The 20,337-nt window shown below is 40.8% G+C and overlaps 1 protein-coding gene across 1 annotated transcript in view; it reads left to right on the top strand.

The window, feature by feature from the left end:
* LOC121008766 (importin subunit alpha-5-like) overlaps positions 1–13,627 on the top strand; it is an 88,858-nt gene extending 75,231 nt beyond the window's left edge. The window contains exon 11 of the mRNA XM_040441460.1: positions 13,532–13,627. Within this exon, the coding sequence (XP_040297394.1) occupies positions 13,532–13,627 (96 nt within the window). The remainder of the gene's footprint in view (positions 1–13,531) is intronic.
* The last annotated feature ends 6,710 nt before the right edge of the window (positions 13,628–20,337 follow it).

Below are 20,337 nucleotides of genomic sequence, written 5' to 3'. Positions count from 1 at the left end.
GGGGTTGCAGATGGAAACAAAGCCCAGCCTGCTCTCAACATAGTAAAATATACAACCCAACATAAATGAATTTAAAAAAAAAATTCTTAAATATAAGATTTTTCCTATATAATAGTTGTTCCAGGGTGTCATGCAGAAGAAATCTGCACGTTCATATGAATGATGGTCATAAATGAGACCTGAACATAATTAAAAAAAAAAAAAAAAACACGCAATCTGCATGAGACCCTAGATAGTAATACCAGTTATAAAAACAGGAAAAAAAATGCAGCAAGGGGAATAACATACATATGGCAGATACATCGATGATCTGCTCCTTATTTCGAGCGGTGGTGTCTGCCATACCAGACCTTGTCTGGTATGTCAATGACAATCCTTACAATCTTTGTTTTACCTGTCATTTTGACAGTAACACCATTTGCATTTTGGACCTTACACTAACGTGGGTGCATGATTTGATTATTCAAACTACTGCATTCCATAAACCAATGTCGGGAAATACAAGCCTCCAGTCATCATCCAATGCACACCATTAAGGAGATACCCGTCAGAGAATTTATTCGAGCAAGACGCAATTGCAGCACTGATGCTGCGTTTGAATCTGAATGCTCACTTATTTGGGATCACCTATGTGACAGAGGATTTTCTCACTCGATGCTTAACGGAGCATTTAATATTGCTAAAAACAAAAGCAGAGTAGATTAACTTTTCTCTAAAAAAACAAATAACATCAAACTGATCCCTGGGGGTACTTGTGTGTCCAATTTGCAAACCGCGGACGTAGCTGTGGATTCAAATGACAAACGGGACCAGAGTTCTCTTTATGCAAGTGATGCACCCACACTCATTCTCACCTACAGTCGTCAATTTGCTGAGATCAAACTGACAATCCAAAAAATGTCTTCCCATACTTTGAGGACCATATTCTGTTTTATATCCTCAAGAAAGGCTGTCGTATAGTGCCCACAAGATCCCAGACACTGGGCATTATATTGTCTCCTTCATTTTTCAACAGTGCACAGCCATCTATAAGCAACACCTGTCTCAAATCTGTGTTTTGTTTTTTTTTTAGATGTGGAAGTCACCCATGTTGGACCTGTAGATTCGTTACTAAAACAATATTCTTTGAAAATTCTCTACATACTGAGAAGTTTGCGATTCAGAACTAGATTAACTAACACTGCTGGTGTTGTCTACATGAATAGGTGCACTAGTTGTGACCTGATTGTGGACAGCACCAGCAGACAGTTTAAAACCAGGTTCAGAGAACACCTTAATTACTGTATATATCTAACCCCCGAGCCACTAATATCTCTAATGTCGCACAACACTTAGTCAGTCCTACGGTCACAACACTGTACAATCTGAACGCATTTCCCGTTGAGAAAGTTGCTATACCCATCAGAGGAGGCAATATGAAAAAGAAAATACTCCTGAGAGGCCTATTGGATTTTTCATTTGAATACCAGAAATCCCCATGGGCTCAATTTAAAAAGTTAATGCATTTTAAATAGGCTTATTCTGATTCAATTATTTTACATTTCCTATATGCCATATTTAACCCTTTCATGACCAAGGGTCATTGATGCCCCAGTGTCCAGGTCAAATTTTACAAATCTGACATGCGTCACTTTATGTGGTAATAGCTTTGGAACACTTTTATTTATCCAAGCCATTCTGAATTTTTTTTCTCGTGACGCATTCTACTTCATGACTACTTCTACGTCATAAATTTGAGTCAATATATTTCACCTTTATGAAAAAATCCCAAATTTACCAAAAATCATGAAAAATTTGCAATTTTCAAAATTTCTATTTCTCTGCTTTTAAACAGTGATTCATCATAAAAACCTTTATTAACATTCCCCATATGTATACTTTATGTTGGCATCATTTTGGAAATGTCATTTTATTTTTTTAGGACATTAGAAGGCATAGAAGTTTAGAAGCAATTCTTAAATTTTTTAAGAATTTCCAAACCCACTTTTTAAAGGATAACTGACGTGTTTTTTTTGTTTTTTTTTTGTTTTTTTTTGTATTGGATTGTGGTGATTAATATCCCCTTGGTGACCCCATTTCAACTTTTCACTGTGTATTCAATTAACCCTTAATTCCACATTTTCATTCCCTGTACTGCCTACTTTTACCTGTGCTTAAAATAAGGTTGCTAGGCATGGTCCATCTATCTGTTGAAGGACAGAGCACGCAGAAGCAGGCTGTGTGCAGGCTCACATTAGTGACAGCCAGGGACTGTAAGTAAATGATTAAAGCCAGGTCCTCCCCAGCAGCTGATAACAGTGCCTGGGCTGTGTGCACTTCTCCCTGTCCCTGCGCTTGGCAGACGCTCCCTCACCCAGCAGAGCTGGAGAATGCAGAGTTGAACCAGTGCACAACAGGGAAGGGAGATCTGCCATCTGCTCAGTGTATAAATGAAAGCCACATGTGGTAAGAGGACCCCTTTGTGCTGCAGGAGATTAACCCTTTAGGGGGAGGGCTCTGGTTACTGACACTTTGGGGGGCTATTGTTACTGGCTAGTGAGGGCAGACGTGATTAGCCTCAGGATGAGGGCAGTGGCGGCCATCTTAACTGAATAGTGAAATTGCAGTTTTATGCAGACTGGTTGCTAAGGGCTGAATCGTATTAAATATGGGGTAAGTCAGTCTAATAGTAACTGATTCTGGAATATCATGTTAGTAACTACATATATAAAAATTGAAATTGGGGTCTAAATGTGACAGTTATCCTTTAAGGACCAGTTCAGGTCTGAAGTCACTTTGTGGGGCTTACATAGTGGATACCCCCATAAATGACCCCATTGTAGAAACTACACCCCTCAATTTTGTCAAAACTGATTTTACAAACTTTGTTAACCCTTTAGGTGTTCCACAAGAATTAAAGATTTTCCATTTGATTACATTTTATTTTCTTTAACACATTGAGGGTTAACAGCCAAACAAAACAATATTTGTTACCCTGATTCTGCGGATTACAGAAACATCCCACATGTGGTCGTAAACTGATGTAAGGGCGCACAAGAAAAGGAGCGCCGCATGGTTTTTGGAAGGCAGAATTTGCTGGACTGGTTTTTAGATGCCATGTCCCATTTAAAGCCCCCCTGATGCACCCCTACAGAAGAAACTCCGAAAAAGTGACCCTATTTGGAAACTGGGGGATAAGGTGCCAGATTTATTGGTACTATTTTGGGGTACATTTGATTTTGAATTGCTCTGTAGTAAGTTTTTTGTGAGGCAAGGTAACCAAAAAATGGCTGTTTTGGCACAGTTTTGTTTTTAATTTACAAGATTCATCTGACAGGGTAGATCATGTGCTATTTTTATAGAGCAGGGTGTTACGGATGCAGTGATATCAAATAGGTCTACTTTCTTTCTTTGTTTCAGTTTTAAATAATAAAGCATTTTTGAAAAAAAGTTTGTCCATTTTCTGAACGCCATATTTTTTTTATTTTTCTGCCGATAGTCTTGTGCAGAGGCTCGTTTTTTGCAGAAAGAGTTAAGGTTTTTTTGGTACCATTTTTGGGTACATAGGATTTTTTGATCATTCATTATTACACTTACACTTTATGACTAAAAAATTGGCTGTTTTAGAACAGTATTTATTCTTACAGCGTTTATCTGAGGGGTTAGGTCATGTGACCGTTTTTTATAGAGCAGATCGTTACGGAAGTTGCGATACCTAATCGTCAACTTTTTCTTAAGTTTTACACACTAGCATTTTTTAAACCAAAAAAAATTGTGTTTTAGTTTCTCCATAGTCTGATAGCCATAGCTTTTTTTTTTTTTTTTTTTTTTTGGGCGATTGTCTTAAATATGGTATTTTTTGCAGGATGAGGTCATGGTTTGATTGGTACTATTTTGGGGGGCATATGCCTTTTTGATCGCTTGGTGTTGCACTTTTTGTGATGTAAGGTGAAAAAAAAAATGGCTTTTTGGTGCTTTTTTTTTAATTTTATTTATTTTTACGGTCTTAACCTGAGGGGTTAGGTCATGCGATATTTTTATCGATAATGTTACAGACGCGGCAATATCTAATATGCACACTTTATTTTTTATTTTTTTTTACTTTAACACAATAATGGCATATTTGAAATAGAACATGGGGACACAATTTTTTTTTGAGCTTTTTTTTTTTTTAGCAATCTTCTGTAGGGTCTCATTTTTTGCGATATGAGGTGACTGTTTTATTGGTACAATTTTGTGGTACATACGCCTTTTTGATCGCTAGGTGAAAATTGCTTTTTTAAAAAAAATTTTTATGGTGTTTATCGGACTGGGTCGATCATGTGATATATTTATAAAGACTGTCGTTACGGACGCGGGTGATGCCTAATGTGGTGGTTTGTTTTTTTTTTTTGTTTTTTTTTTTTTATAGGAAAAGGCAATTTTATTTTTTTAAATTACATTTTTATTTAAAAAAATAAATTTAGGTCCCACTTGGATCTGAAGATCCAGTGGAGCTAATGGCTGTGCTATACTTTGCTATGCTTTTGCATTGCAGAGTATACTACTATCAAATGTCCTGTAGATGGCCCGCACGCGGTTAATCAGGGGTAATATTGCACTACTAGGGAGTCTCTCTTGTGATGTTTTAACATTGTCTACTGGGGCTATTTCACATTTATTTCTTTGTTGTTGAGACTCCCCCTAGTAGTGCAATATCACCCCTGGATTAACCGCGTGCGGGCCATCATCAACAAACATTGGAATATAGTGACCAGGTCCTACCCGCAGATCCCAGAGTTTCAAAGCCCCCCAATGTTATGCTACAAACGGGATGGCAATATAAGAGATAAAATTATCAGAGCGAATATTTGCACCATTAGAAAGGGTCCCTGACAAATGGTATTGTCTACAGTTAAAAAAGGTACCTTCTCTTGTCTAAGCTGCATCCACTGTTCTAGTATAATAAAAGGCCCCTACATTTCACATCCACACACTGGGGAAAAAATCCCAATCAAGGGGTATTTTACTTGCAACAGTACATTCATTGTATACTTGTCGAAGTGTCCATGCAGCCTCTGCTATGTAGGTGAGACTACGATGCGCATGAAAGACCGCTTTGCAAAGCACAAATCAACAATTCGCAATGAAAACCTTTTATTGTCCATCCGACTACACTTCCATCAACACTTCCATCAACAGACACAACGTGTCAACTTCGGTTTCAAATTATTGAAGAGGTCTTGCCACCTAGAAGGGGGGCAATAGAATTGAGCTGTTGCTTAAACGTGAGGCGTACTGGATTCACCGCTTAGACGATGACACCGAAAGGGTTAAATAGAGTATGCGGTGACCAGCTATTTGTAATTGTATTATCACTTCATGTACTTATCCCAGCTGCCTGACTTATGTAATACATATTTTGTAAATGTGTTTCCGCAGTGTAATTGAGAATTCACTTACCCTGACCATCGAGGAGATGCGAGGATCATGGCCATGACTTGTATTTTTCGAGTAAGACTGGTGATAGTGTTTGTAAACTATCCCAGTTACCTTGCCAACATGATGTCATCACATGACCTGAATGGTTCTAGTCATGTGACCGACAGCGGGCAATTTAAACACACGCCTATGTCTTCATTCATGTACTTAGCTGCTCACATATATTGTTTGATAAAGGCACTTGCCGAAACGCGCATAATTTTTTTCATAAGTGGCAAAGAATACATTGCATCGCAAGAAGTGCCGGTTTTGTTCCTTATTGAAGTTATTGAGACAGACATTGTTTGTGGGGGTATACCGACCACTGTTGGCTTTTGTTTCAATAAATTGTTTGAGATGAGGAAATCGCCATTGTATGCTTCTACTTAACCACTTAAGGACCACAGGTTTATACCCCCCTAAAGACCAGGCCCTTTTTTACAAATCGGCACTCCAACTTTAGCGGTTTATTGCTCGGTCATGCAACTTACCACCCAAATGAATTTTACGTCTTTTTCTTCTCACTAATAGAGCTTTCATTTGGTGGTATTTCATTGCTGCTGACATTTTTACTTTTATTGTTATTAATCGAAATTAACTATTTTTTTTGCAAAAAAATGACATTTTTCACTTCAGTTGTAAAATTTTGCAAAAAAAACGACATCCATATATAAATTTTGCTCTAAATTTATTGTTCTAAATGTCTTTGATAAAAAAAAAATGGTTTGGGTAAAATAGCGTTTACAAACTATGGTACAAAAATGTGAATTTCCACTTTTTGAAGCAGCTCTGACTTTCTGAGCACCTGTCATGTTTCCTGAGGTTCTACAATGGCCAGACAGTACAAACACCCCACAAATGACCCCATTTCTGAAAGTAGACACCCTAAGGTATTCGCTGATGGGCATAGTGAGTTCATAGAACTTTTTATTTTTTGTCACAAGTTAGCGGAAAATTATTATTATTTTTTTTTTTCTTACAAAGTCTCATATTCCACTAACTTGTGACAAAAAATAAAAACTTCCATGAACTCACTATGCCCATCAGCGAATACCTTGGGTGTCTTCTTTCCAAAATGGGGTCACTTGTGGGGTAGTTATACTGCCCTGGCATTCTAGGGGCCCAAATGTGTGGTAAGGAGTTTGAAATCAAATTCTGTAATAAATGGCCGGTGAAATCCGAAAGGTGCTCTTGGAATTTGGGCCCCTTTGCCCACCTAGGCTGCAAAAAAGTGTCACACATGTGGTATCTCCGTATTCAGGAGAAGTTGGGGAATGTGTTTTGGGGTGTCATTTTACATATACCCATGCTGGGTGAGAAATATCTTGGTCAAATGCCAACTTTGTATACAAAAATGGGAAAAGTTGTCTTTTGCCAAGATATTTCTCTCACCCAGCATGGGTATATGTAAAATGACACCCCAAAACACATTCCCCAACTTCTCCTGAATACGGAGATACCACGTGTGACACTTTTTTGCAGCGTAGGTGGGCAAAGGGGCCCATATTCCAAAGAGCACCTTTCGGATTTCACTGGTCATTTTTTACAGAATTTGATTTCAAACTCCTTACCACACATTTGGGCCCCTAGAATGCCAGGGCAGTATAACTACCCCACAAGTGACCCCATTTTGGAAAGAAGACACCCCAAGGTATTCGCTGATGGGCATAGTGAGTTCATGGAAGTTTTTATTTTTTGTCACAAGTTAGTGGACTATGAGACTTTGTAAGGAAAAAAAATAAAAAATAAAAATCATCATTTTCCACTAACTTGTGACAAAAAATAAAAAATTCTAGGAACTCACCATGCCCCTCACGGAATACCTTGGGGTGTCTTCTTTCCAAAATGGGGTCACTTGTGGGGTAGTTATACTGCCCTGGCATTCTAGGGGCCCAAATGTGTGGTAAGGAGTTTGAAATCAAATTCTGTAAAAAATGACCGGTGAAATCCGAAAGGTGCTCTTTGGAATGTGGGCCCCTTTGCCCACCTAGGCTGCAAAAAAGTGTCACACATGTGGTATCGCCGTATTAAGGAGAAGTTGGGCAATGTGTTTTGGGGTGTCTTTTTACATATACTCATGCTGGGTGAGAGAAATATCTCGGCAAAAGACAACTTTTCCCATTTTTTTTTTTTTATACAAAGTTGGCATTTGACCAAGATATTTATCTCACCCAGCATGGGTATATGTAAAATGACACCCCAAAACACATTGCCCAACTTCTCCTTAGTACGGCGATACCAGATGTGACACTTTTTTGTAGCCTAGATGCGCAAAGGGGCCCACATTCCTTTTATGAGGGCATTTTTAGACATTTGGATCCCAGACTTCTTCTCACGCTTTAGGGCCCCTAAAATGCCAGGGCAGTATAAATACCCCACATGTGACCCCCATTTTGGAAAGAAGACACCCCAAGGTATTCAATGAGGGGCATGGCGAGTTCATAGAAATATTTTTTTTTTTTTTTTTGGCACAAGTTAGCGGAAATTGATTTTATTTTTTTTATTTATTTTTTTTTCTCACAAAGTCTCCCTTTCCGCTAACTTGGGACAAAAATTTCAATCTTTCATGGACTCAATATGCCCCTCACGGAATACCTGGGGGTGTCTTCTTTCTGAAATGGGGTCACATGTGGGGTATTTATACTGCCCTGGCATTCTAGGGGCCCTAAAGCGTGAGAAGAAGTCTGGAATATAAATGTCTAAAAAATTTTACGCATTTGGATTCCGTGAGGGGTATGGTGACTTCATGTGAGATTTTATTTTTTGACACAAGTTAGTGGAATATGAGACTTTGTAAGAAAAAAATAATAATTTCCGTTAACTTGGGCCAAAAAAATGTCTGGAGCCTTACAGGGGGGTGATCAATGACAGGGGGGTGATCAATGACAGGGGGGTGATCAATGACAGTGGGGTGATCAGGGAGTCTATATGGGGTGATCACCCCCCTATAAGGCTCCATTCAGATGTCCGTATGTGTTTTGCGGATCCGATCCATGTATCCGTAAAAATCATACGGACATCTGAATGCAGCCTGACAGGGGGGGAGTGATCAATGACAGGGGGGTGATCAGGGAGTCTATATGGGGTGATCACCACAGTCATTGATCATGCCCCTGTAAGGCTCCATTTAGACGTCCGTATGCGTTTTGCGGATCCGATCCATCTATCAGTGGATCCGTAAAAATCATGCAGACGTCTGAATGGAGCTTTACAGGGGTGTGATAAATGACAGGGGGGGTAATCAATGACAGGGGGGGTGATCAATGACACGGGGGTGATCAGGGAGTCTATTATGGGGTGATCACCCCCCCTGGAAGGCTCCAGGGAGACGCCTGTATGTGTTTTGCGGATCCGATCCATCTATCAGTGGATCTGTAAAAATCATGCGGACATCTGAATGGAGCTTTACAGGGGTGTGATCAATGACAGGGGGGTGATCAGGGGCTAATAAGGGGTTAATAAGTGACGGGGGGGGGGTGTAGTGTAGTGGTGCTTGGTGCTACTTTACTGAGCTACCTGTGTCCTCTGGTGGTCGATCCAAACAAAGGGGACCACCAGAGGACCAGGTAGCAGGTATATTAGACGCTGTTATCAAAACAGCGTCTAATATACCTGTTAGGGGTTAAAAAAATCACATCTCCAGCCTGCCAGCGAACGCCGCTGGCAGGCTGGAGATCAACTCTCTTACCTTCCGTTCCTGTGAGCGCGCGCGAGATGACGCCAAACGGCGTCAGCGTAGCCTGAGGGAGCCGCCGCGATGATGCCTTTCGGCGTTACAGTTGCGGCAACTGGTTAAATGCCCTACTTTTCTGATATAATATGGTAGCATGAACTTTGTTTTCCCTAAATTTCACCAAACAGCCGAATATCCCTAACTGAGTAGTGTATATCATTAAAGGGGTTTTCTCACTTCAGCAAGTGGCATTCATCATGTAGAGAAAGTTCATACAAGGCGCTTACTAATGTATTGTGTTTTTTCCATATGGTCTCCTTTGGTGGCTTGATTTATTTTTATTCCCCCCCTCATTACATTATGCAATTAACCAGCGGTGCCTGCGCATGCACACTATAGGGAAACGTGCTGGCCTATCTGACGACCAGGAACGCTTGTGTGCAGATAGGCTAGTGTGCTTTCTTATAGTGTGCAAGCACTGCCCCTACTGCTTGATTGCATGGTGTTTGTAACTAGAGATGAGCGAATTTTTAAAAAATTCTAATCGCTGGTTGGCTGAATTTTTCTGGAAAAATTTGATTCGATCCGAGTATATTCGCAGCAAACTACGTTAAAAAAAACTTATTTCCTGGCTGCTGAGAGCCTTTATAGTGGTGTAGAACACTGTGCCTTGCATAGGGAGTCTGCTTTGGTAGTAAAATAATACTGAGTCCGTATGACATGCAGATGACAGGCGTCGCTCTTAGAATCGCTGCACACTTCACTTATTTGGGCAGTCACGGGGCCAAAAACTGACCAAACAACTCGAGTATCAACTCGGCTTTACAGGTAGATGATTCCACATAGATGTGTACAGAACCTGTTATATTAAACGCGTATACAAGTAGAGCCCCCTGACAGAGTGGAAAGGGTTGTCAGCAGGTGTCAAGTTTGTGTTGACGTCACGGATTCATTTTCCCCACTCTCTGATCCGTCAGAACAATAACCCAGAAAAACTGGATCCTGTCTGTGGAGCATTCGCCTTCACTCTGTGCATTTGGTCAGTAATCCATCAGTATTGCTAATGCCAAAAAAACAGGAGTGTGTCCAAAACAGATGACGCAGTGAATGGAATATTTGCATGTCTTCTGTGTTTTGTACCCACGCCTGCTTTTAGCTACTAATCACAAGCCAATTCTGATGGTATCATACAGGCCTTAAAGCTGCTGCAGACAGGATCCGTTGTGCGTTTTATTTTTCCTTCATTCTAACAGATCAGAAGTTTCAAATGTCAGCCAGGCCAAAAGCCAAAATAGTGGACCAGTCATGAAGTGGGGAGGGTGGGCACAGCATGAGAAGTCCACAGAGTGGACCTATGACCTAGTGGTGAGGTAAAAGTAGCATGAGGAGACCACAGAGTGGCCAATGACAGTTTGTAGGTGGCAGCAGCAGCATTAGGAGAAGGCCACAGTGTGGCAAGGTGATATACTGTGGAGGTGGGTGGCAATACCAACACCCCACTGAAGATGGTAGGGGAAAGAAGAGGCACTTGGCATCAGATGTGTGGCATCAAGCGGGTAACAGCATCAGAATAGTAGCTGAGGCAGGTAGCCAGAAAGAAACAGTTTCTTATATCAAATTGTTGGTGTGGCACCATGGATGATCTAGTCTGATGTATCAGGCATTGGTGTGTGGAAATCCTGGCTGATCCATGCCTGATTCATCTTGATGCAGTGCCCCACTATATGCTATATGTGGGCACTTTAAACTCTTGCTAAATGTCATATCAAATGTATTGTGGTATCATCATGCTGTAATTCCCTTTAACAGGCTGGCAGTGTCATGTACCTTTATTTGCCCCAAAATAAGTCACAAAGATTTTACCACATAACCGCATCGCTGAATACAAACTCCTCGTCATCCGGCATCTATTCGCTCCGTTGAGGATTATTTTTAAAGTGTGTAGAAGCCACACAGGGGCCCCATGCGCCAGAACTTTCATAGATATCATGGAGATTTTATCGCATAGAACTGCAGCGCTGAACGCTGAATACAATATTTTAATTTTTTGCCCACCGAAATAAGTCACAAAAGATTTTACCACATATAACTGCAGCGCTGAACGCCGAAGATTTATTTTCTTTTTTCTACTAATATACGCCACTAAAGGCTTTTCAACAGAGCCTTATAGACTGTTTAAAAAAAAAAAAAAAAACTGCGGCGGAGTGATCTGAAGTGAATGGGCCGTAGCGAAGGAAGTAGGTCCGCGCAGGAAGAGCGAGACGCGGTTTCTGTGCTGCAGAGAAGTCCCCATAGTGTCCAGTAAGCAAAACCGCAGATGGATGCGGGCTGGTGTAAATTGGTTCGTATTTTTGTGCAGGGTTAGTGCATAGTGAATTCGCCTGTATTGCTGCGCCGCTCTTATAGACGTCACATAAGCGCTCAGTGTGTGAAACGTAAATACAAAATTTCACCACAAACTTAATTCTGTCCATACCGCAAAAAGGACTTTAACACATATAACTGCAGTGCCTGAACGCTGAATATATCTTTATTTTTCTACAGAAATACGCCACTAAGGCTTTACCGCATATAACTGCAACAGTGAATGCTGAATATATTTTTATGTTTCTACCGATGTACGTTAATACATTTTTCTACATATAAGTGCACTGGCGAATGTGTTTTTTATTTTTTTTTTCTACAGCAATATGCCAGTAAATGCTTTACCAGATAGCACAGCACAGCAACAGTGAAAATATTTTTCTTATAGTACTGAAATATGCCCCTTACGCTTTCACCAGAAATAACTGCAGAAGTGAATGGAGAATATATTTTTCTTGTAGTACTGAATAAGATACTAAGCTATAAATCTCTAAGGCTTTTCAACATAATACTTGCATCCCAATAACAAAAAGCTGTAATGACAGAGCTGTCTAATGACTATTTGGATCCCCAATAATCATTCCCTGCACTTGTAAATCACTTTCCTATCAATGTCCCTGGCGCCTTCTGACGTCTCTCCCTGCACTAAGATGCTGTGAAATGATTCCTCCCTATCCTTTACCTGCACTTTATAAATCGTTTTTTGTCTTAACCCCCCCCCCCCCCCCCCCCCCCCCAGTAGTTTTTCTACTTGCTGTCCCTAGCGCCTTCACACATCTGTCCCTTCACTCTGAATGCTGGAAAATGTCTGACTGTAAGATGGCTGACGTATTTATAGGATCATTATCAAACCTGATGAAGGCAGAAACCTTTCTTCTTTTATTTTGAAATTTATTTTTTGGGGGAGTGGACACCCCACCAAAAAGAATAAACCATCTGCGGCTGCATCCCTGGATAAAAGACCTTACTACTACAAAGTTCACAGTAGAGTTGTGCCTATTTAAGCACAACACTACAAGGTGAGTGTGGATAAATTCCACTATTTTTATTTGTTTGTATAAACAATATTACCCTATTGTGTGCTTCTCTCCACCCCTCTTTTTCCCTCTTTTCGGAGGGAAATCTAGATCTGTCCTTGACAAAAGTATTTATAGGACTGACATCACAGGGCTGGCTGCTGATTGGCTGCATGCAGGCATGTCCATCTGGGTGATCCCGCCTTCCCAGAGTTCCTTGCCCTCAGTCCTCACACGTGTAGCCGCCATTTTAGGAAAATTGTGATTCCTTATCAGCACGAGGAAACTCATTAGTTGTGAATCTAATTAATTTTTCCTGAAATTCTAAACGAATTCCACTTTGTTAAGCTTCGATTCGCTCCTCTCTAGTTGTGACCATGGAAAACAAGCAATGTATAATGCAATGGAAGTAGAAGTGGATCAGCACTCACTTTTTGACGCTAATAAATCATAACTTTATTGCCATAATGAAATATAGGCTGATGTGACTTGTTCTGCTAAACAGCCTTTTTCAAACATGTCCGCTTCTTCTACTTAATGTATGGGTCTGCGACCCAGGATATGAGCACTTCCTTCTTCCAGAGTGCTGACTGATTATTTCTATAAATGTAATGGAAGGCAAAGGAGGCATATGGACATCACAATTTAGTTAGTAAGTAGCTTGTATTTGCCTACATGATAAATGTGATTTGCTAAAGTGAGACAACCCCTTTAACTGCACATGTGGAGATGGGCACCTTATTTATTAGGGCCCCATAGCAGCTGCTATGCTTATGGTCAGGAATGAATGCATATAGACTTGTAGTCTCTAACTTTGGTCTGATCAGATTATAGTCCCATGGGAGCTGATGGAATTTGCTACTTCTTGTGCCAACTTGGACATTAAACTAACAATGATGAAATGTGCATCTCTTCTATATGATAAATACTTGTGTCCATTACTATAAATATGAAATACTGAGACATTGTGGTTAAGTGCTTAGATATGATAGTTTATTTCCTTCCCTTAATGTGCATGATTCTCTGTTCTCTGTATCAGGAGGTGGATGACATGGCTGTACTGGCACCCGAAGCTACTAAGGACACCTACAAATTCCAAGCTCCAAATGTGCAGAAAGAAACTTTCAATTTCTAATATTTATGCAAAGGTTGACTAAAGGACAGTAAGCTGTATAATTATAAAATATTTTTCTTGTTGCAAACTCAATAAATGTGCAGTTCTAGCAGTTTGAATTGTCTTCATTGTATTCCCTAACCTTAAAGGAAGGCCTCTGTTCATTCCCATTGCTCATTGTCGTTTTTTTCATTTTTTTTTTTTTCATACCAGTATGTTAAGTTGTCAAAATGGAGCAGAGTTACTAATCCTATCTAACTACTAGTTGCTTTTGAGACAGATGGAACCACCATGATCATCCCAGTAAACACTGTCCGTGTGTTGACTGCCTCTCCAGGGCCGATCACAGCTCCCTTGACCAAAACTGACTGTACCATAGTAACTTATGATGCAGTCAGTTCTCTTCTGATGGGGCTATTACAGTGTACTTTCGTGAGTACACGACAATGGCCACATAACATAGTAATTTATGATACAGCAAGTCTATCGAGTCAGGGGAGCAATGGTTGGCCTGGGAGATTTGGCCAACACACACAGCATGTTTTACAGGCTGATCCCGGTCATATTTGAGCACCAAACCTACTGTGTAGATGTGCCAAAATATAGGCCTGTCCAATCACTTATCAAAATGTAGCCCACTATTCTTACCAACTGCCAGAATATCAATGTACTGTAAATGCAAGACTTGCAATTATGCCCTATGGCAGCACCTATGAGAGACATTCTCCCATCTGAACAGGATACAGGAACTCCCAAGATCATTCAAAAGGACCTTTCTCCTCATAGTACTGGTTTCCTGTCCAATGACAGGAATACACCTTCCAGGATTGTGTGTGGTGCTGTAGGCCCACCCTTTTATAATAAAAAAAAACAAAAAAAAAAAACTCTATGGGCATGGAAGTACCTCTAGGCATAAGCCTCGACTAGGAGCTGCTAAAGGGCATCTGTCATCAGATTTGTACCTATGAAACTGACCTGTTGCATTTGCGCTTGGCAGCTGAAAACATCTGTGTTGGTCCTATGTTATGTGCCCACACCGCTGAAATAAATGTTTTAATATATGCTAAGAAACCTCTAGGAGAAACAGGGGTGTTGCCATTACACCTATAGGGCTCTTTCACACAAGCGGATGCCGTGCGGGTAATCCGCTGCGTGAAAGACAGCGAAGCCCCACTCCTGACAGCAGAGACACTGAGCATTAACAGGATTGTGATTTTTGTAGTAAAAGTCACAAAGGCAAAGAGCATTATCAATCATGTTACTGCTCAGTGTCTTTGCTGTGGGGAGCGAGACTTGGCTGTCTTTCACGCAGCGGATTACTACCCACACGGCATCTGCTCGTGTGAAAGAGCCCATAGGCCCTGCTCTCTCAAACTGCCACGTCCTAAGCACTTTATTGATTGGGCCAGGTAGTGAAAACTTTCACGCCTGCCTGGCCTTGGTCCTAGACACTCAACTGCATATAATAAAACCTTTTTCTCATCAATATGAGCACATATCAAACATGGATGCTTTCAGCTGCAAAGCGCACATGCAACAGGTTAGCCAGTTTCATATGTACAAATCTGATGACAGATGCCCTTTTTAAGCCCAGGGTTTCCTTATCTTCCCATGGCTGTGGGATCCCCTGGGAACTATTAGGCTTCAAAGTGTTCTGGTTAACTTGCGGTGGAGGGTGGTTAGTTGTTCCTGCATTCATACATAGCAGTACCAACCACCCCCCTAGTGTGGCGGGATTAGTCCAAATTGCACAGGGGCTGGAGCAGAGGTCAAAGCTGGCAGGGAAGCTGGGCCGGAAGAGACACCAGGACGCAGATACGTTCTGGAAGTGCAGCATGCATTCCCCTTGCTGAAATGTGAAGAGGATCCCAGCGTGGGGTTTGAGAGACAGGATGTGGTCTCAGAACCTGGCTCTGTACTCTTGGTGGGGTTAGAGGGGTTGTACCCGATGGCCTTTCCTATGGGAGACGTATATATTCTGTGCAGTATAACTTTATTTCCAGCTCATCCCTCATGACAGCACCACAGGAGGATGTTCACCTTTTGACCTTCTTGGCACAGGAAGCAGAGAGGTTAAAAAGGTCCCTCCCACCTCCACCCACCAGTGTTCATCCTGTCCCTACAAGAGATAGATGCAGAGGTTCCCTGCTCTAGGGTTGAATATAGAAGGAAAAAAGAAAGAGGCAGCGCCTCGTGTGTGGAACCTTACAGCACAGTATATAGGCACAAAAATGCTACTGATTATGCTTACCAGAAGGGGTTGTGAAAGGTCACAATGCCTCCGAAATGCTTGTCTGGATTTATCCGTCCAGTTTACGGAGAAGAGAAGACTGCGTCTGCTGCCCCTGGTCTGTATCCCTTGCCGTGGTTGTGGTTGTCAGGATAAGTTGTATGCAGAGAAGTGAAGAAAAAGTCGGACCATTCTCGGTGGCGCTGGTGCAGTAAGGACTCTGTGCTCAGAAGGTACCAATAAAGGTAATCTTTTTATTAATAATAAAGTAAGTCTACGCGTTTCAGGGGCAAAACATCCCCCTTCCTCAGGACAATAAAACTTATTACATTAAAAACACAATGTTTCCAGTTTTTATCTACTTAGTTTGGGCGCAATGTGTGCAAATCACATGGGTGGAGAGAGGGGGGGGGCTGGGGGCGTGAGTGTTTTTTCCTGTTGCTAGGATACCAGACACTCCCCCAGTGTTCAGTGGCCAATCATATTGTTTTTCAGGTTGGCTTGTGACGTCCTGTGGGCGTGGTATGGGCGGTGATTATGCTAGTTTGTGCAGTGTCTGTATGGCCTTATTCTGGGGGCGGCATCTGGGTGACGCGGCAAGGAACGCCCCTCTATGATGTCAGTGGGCCGGTATTGCAGTGCGGCATATATATCACATGCGGGGAGGAGTGATGCTCGGCTGACGTGTTTGTCTCCAGCCTATCGCTGGTGTAAGTGGGCCAGTCGTTGGATGATGTCGTGGCTCCTAGGTTGATCTTTATTGGATCATGCTATAGCAGGCCAAGCCCATTTGATGACCTCAGTGGGCTGGTCTTTCAATGTGGTATCTGGATGCTATCGGGGGAGGTGTTTGCATGCGGTCATGTGATTCTTTGTCCGCCCACATAGTCAGGTGACTGCTGTGTGCTCCTACATCCACTGTCATCAGATCTTTATTGGATCGTGCTGTAGCAGGCCAAGCCCATTTGTGACCTCAGTGGGCTGGTCTTTTCAATGTGGTATCTGGATGTTATCGGGGGCGGTGTTTGCGTGCGGTCATGTGATTTTTTTTTGTGTCCGCCCACATAGTCAGGTGACTGCTGTGTGCTCCTGCATCCACTGTCATCGGAGGTAAAAAGAGAATTTTGTATACACATGAATAGATATAGATATAGATGGATATAGATAGATATAGATAGATATAGATAAATGGATAAATCAATAATTAAATACATAGAAAAGGGTAAAAAGGATTAAATTACTAGACAATTAGCTAAAAAAGGCTGATATAAAAAGACTTAAAAGGCTGATATATGCATACTTATACCCACAGAAAACAACCTGAGTGTATGTGGGAAAGCGCAAACATTTACAATCAGCACCTTTGTAAAAAGGTTTTTTCTAAAAGCATACATATGGATCGGTTAGGGTCCGTATGTGTATAGATACATACACACCCATACGCATGGTATACATATATATCTATATACACACACATATACACACACATACACAGACATATAAGCATGGGAGCCTAGTGTAATGGTGTTTCCTCCCTGTATAGTCATCTCCATCTCCTTAATATGATAATGTTACTGTTATTGTGTTTTTTTAACAGCGTGTGAATACTTGGTACTTTCTTTAGTCACAAAATGTTTTGGGGATTATAGAATAGTCTCGCTTATCTCATTAAGACCGTATGGGGTCAGTGTATCTAACTGGTAGATCCAGTAGATCTCTCTCCTCTGAAGGCTGCTGAACCTATTGTAAGGGTTATCTGGGATGAAGTCTATGGGTGTGATTTTAAATGTATGTTTGCTTTTTTCTGGTGTTGTGGCGCAGTGTCGTGAGATGCTGTTTGGGGCAGAGTTTCTGTATGTTGTGTCTGTGTTGGTTGAGTCTACAATGTAATTCTTGTGTTGTTCGCCCCACATATTGAAGTCCACATTTGCATTCTATGAGGTATATGACATAGCTACTTTTACAGTTTAGGTGATGTTTTATGGAGAAGGTGGCCCCATTTTTTGTTGAGCTGAAACTCTTATTGTTGCGTGTGATTGTGTTACAGCAGAGGCACCGTTTTATCCCACATTTGAAGCTGCCTACTGGCTCTTTTTTAGGTTCTATTGGTTTTTTTGTATTCTTTTTGCTGGGGGCTAGGGTATTTTTTATGGTCGGTGCTCTCCTGTAGGTCACAGCAGGTTTTTTTGGGAGGTATTTTTCAAGGTATGGGTCACTTTTTGGAATATGCCAATGTTTGGACAGGATGTCTTGGACGGCCCTTTTTGAGGTATTATATTGTTATCAAATTAAGGTGTTTGGGGTATTTTTCTGTTCTTGTGTTTTTTTCTTTTTTGGTGTTTTTCAGGCACTCTATTTGTGTTTGTTTTTTTGCTCTTTTGGTAGGCATTCTTTATGATTTCTTTCGGGTAGCCTTAATCTATGAATCTTTTCTGGATGATTTTTGCCTGTTGGATAAAGTCGATGTCCTCTGTAATTTTGTCTTATCCGCTTATATTGGCTGTAAGGGATGTTGTGGAGCCATTTTTTATGATGAAAACATTTGTAGTGGATGTAGCTGTTGGTGTCTACTTGTTTGAAATACGTTTTAGTTGTCAGGTTATTGTTTTTGGTAGTGATGGAGATGTCTAAAAAGTCTATTGTGTTTTTGTTGTAGTTAGGCGTAAAGGTTATTCCCCAAGTTGTCTTATTTAGATTGTCGCAAAAATTTTGTGCGGATTGTTCGTCTCCTTCCCAGATAATGAAAATATTGTCGATATATCTTTTATAATATACAATGTGTTTGAGTGTTACTGTATTCCTGTATATGTGTGTCCTCAAATTGGCCCATGAAGATATTTGCGAAGGACGGTGCTACCTTCGTACCCATCGCGGTACCCCGGCATTGGTGATATGTAGTCTTATTGTAAATGAAAAAATTATTTTCCAAGACAAAGCGTAGACTGTCTAATAAAAATTGGATTTGTGGTGGTTTTAAAGTGCTATCGTTTCTCAGGGTGGTTTCCACGCATTTGATACCTAGTTCGTGTTCGATATTAGAATATAATGCCGTTACGTCCATGGTCAATAGGCCATATGTGTCTTTCCATTTTATTTTTTTCTATTTCTTGAATGAGCTGCCTGGAGTCATGTAAGTAGCTGGTTAGATTGCGAACGTACGGTTGGAGGAAAAGATCAAGGTAGTGAGATATATTGCTTGTGGATGAGTTTGTTTTTGACATTATTGGTCTTCCTGGTGGTTTAACTGGGTTTTTGTGTATTTTTGGTAGATGGTAGAAATATGGGTTAGAGGGAGCTTTAGGGATAAGGAAGTTTTTTTTTTTTTTTTCTTTTTTTATTTATGTACTGTTGATCATGGGCATGTTTTACTAGATTTTTGTAGTCTTTTAATGATGTCTGGGAATGGGTTATCTTTTGTTACACGGTAGTATTCAGTGTTGCTCAGGATATTCTGTGATTCTGCTTCGTAATCTTCTATATTTTGAATTACTATGCCCCCCCCCTTGTCAGCCGGCTATTATTATTATTATTATTATTATTATTATTATTATTATTATGCTCTCGTTATTTTTTAGGGTTTTCATAGCGCGTGTCTCACAGTGTGTTAGGTTTCCGCTAGTGGGGGGTCTTTTTTGTTCTTTTTTTGTGGGATTTTTTTCAGATCTGCTGTTATTAGGTCAAAGAAGGTAGGTATGAAATGACCTTCTCTGTGTACCGGGAAAAAACTTTATTTTGGATGTACTTCCTGATGTTTATATGTATCTATCTCCTCTACTTCTGCAGGTGTAATATTTTCAGTTTTTTTGCGGTTTTCTTCGAAAAATGTTTTTATGGTCAGGTTTTTTATAAATTTCTGGATGTCTAAATATAATTGAAAGGGGTCTATGTTGTGAAGTGGGCAAAAAGATAATCCTTTTTGTAGCAGACTATCTTGTTTCGTGGTTCGGTAGGATGAGAGATTAAAGATTTTTACTGTTGGTATCTCATCTCTGTCTCTTTTTTTGTTTTTTATGTGGGTTTTATTTTTCTGGTGTTGTCCTCCCCTGCAGCCTCGGGTTCGAATTTTCTCTTTCCGGGAGTGGGCTTGCAGAATTCCGTTATCTGTGGGGTGACTGTCTGGTTGGGGTATTTTTTGGGGATGGTGTCCTTGTGAATAATCGGTTCTGTATATCTGACTTGCGGGGGTCTGGCACGATCTAAAAAAGGAACCAGGGCCGATGTGCCTACCACAGTGTTGTCTATGATAATAAGCGGTGTAATGTCTATCTGATCTTTTGTGATAGAGGTTTGGTGAGTTGTAAGGATGGACAGGTTTATGTTAGTGTCTTGGGTAGGGTTCCACGGAGGTTGAGTACTGTCCTTTATTTTGCTGTATATGCCAGATGCATGGTTCTCCTTGTGTTCTGTATTCAGAGGACTGAGTGATATCAGTGGTGTGAATGTGACTGTCTCCTGTTCTCTTCTCATTGTGTTTTTCTTTTTGTAGTCTAAATACTTAGAT

The sequence above is a fragment of the Bufo bufo genome, chromosome 7, assembly GCF_905171765.1.
Source record: "Bufo bufo chromosome 7, aBufBuf1.1, whole genome shotgun sequence".
Classification (NCBI taxonomy): Eukaryota; Metazoa; Chordata; class Amphibia; order Anura; family Bufonidae; genus Bufo; species Bufo bufo.
Note: the sequence above shows the minus strand (reverse complement) of the source record. Positions and strands in the feature narration are given on the sequence as shown.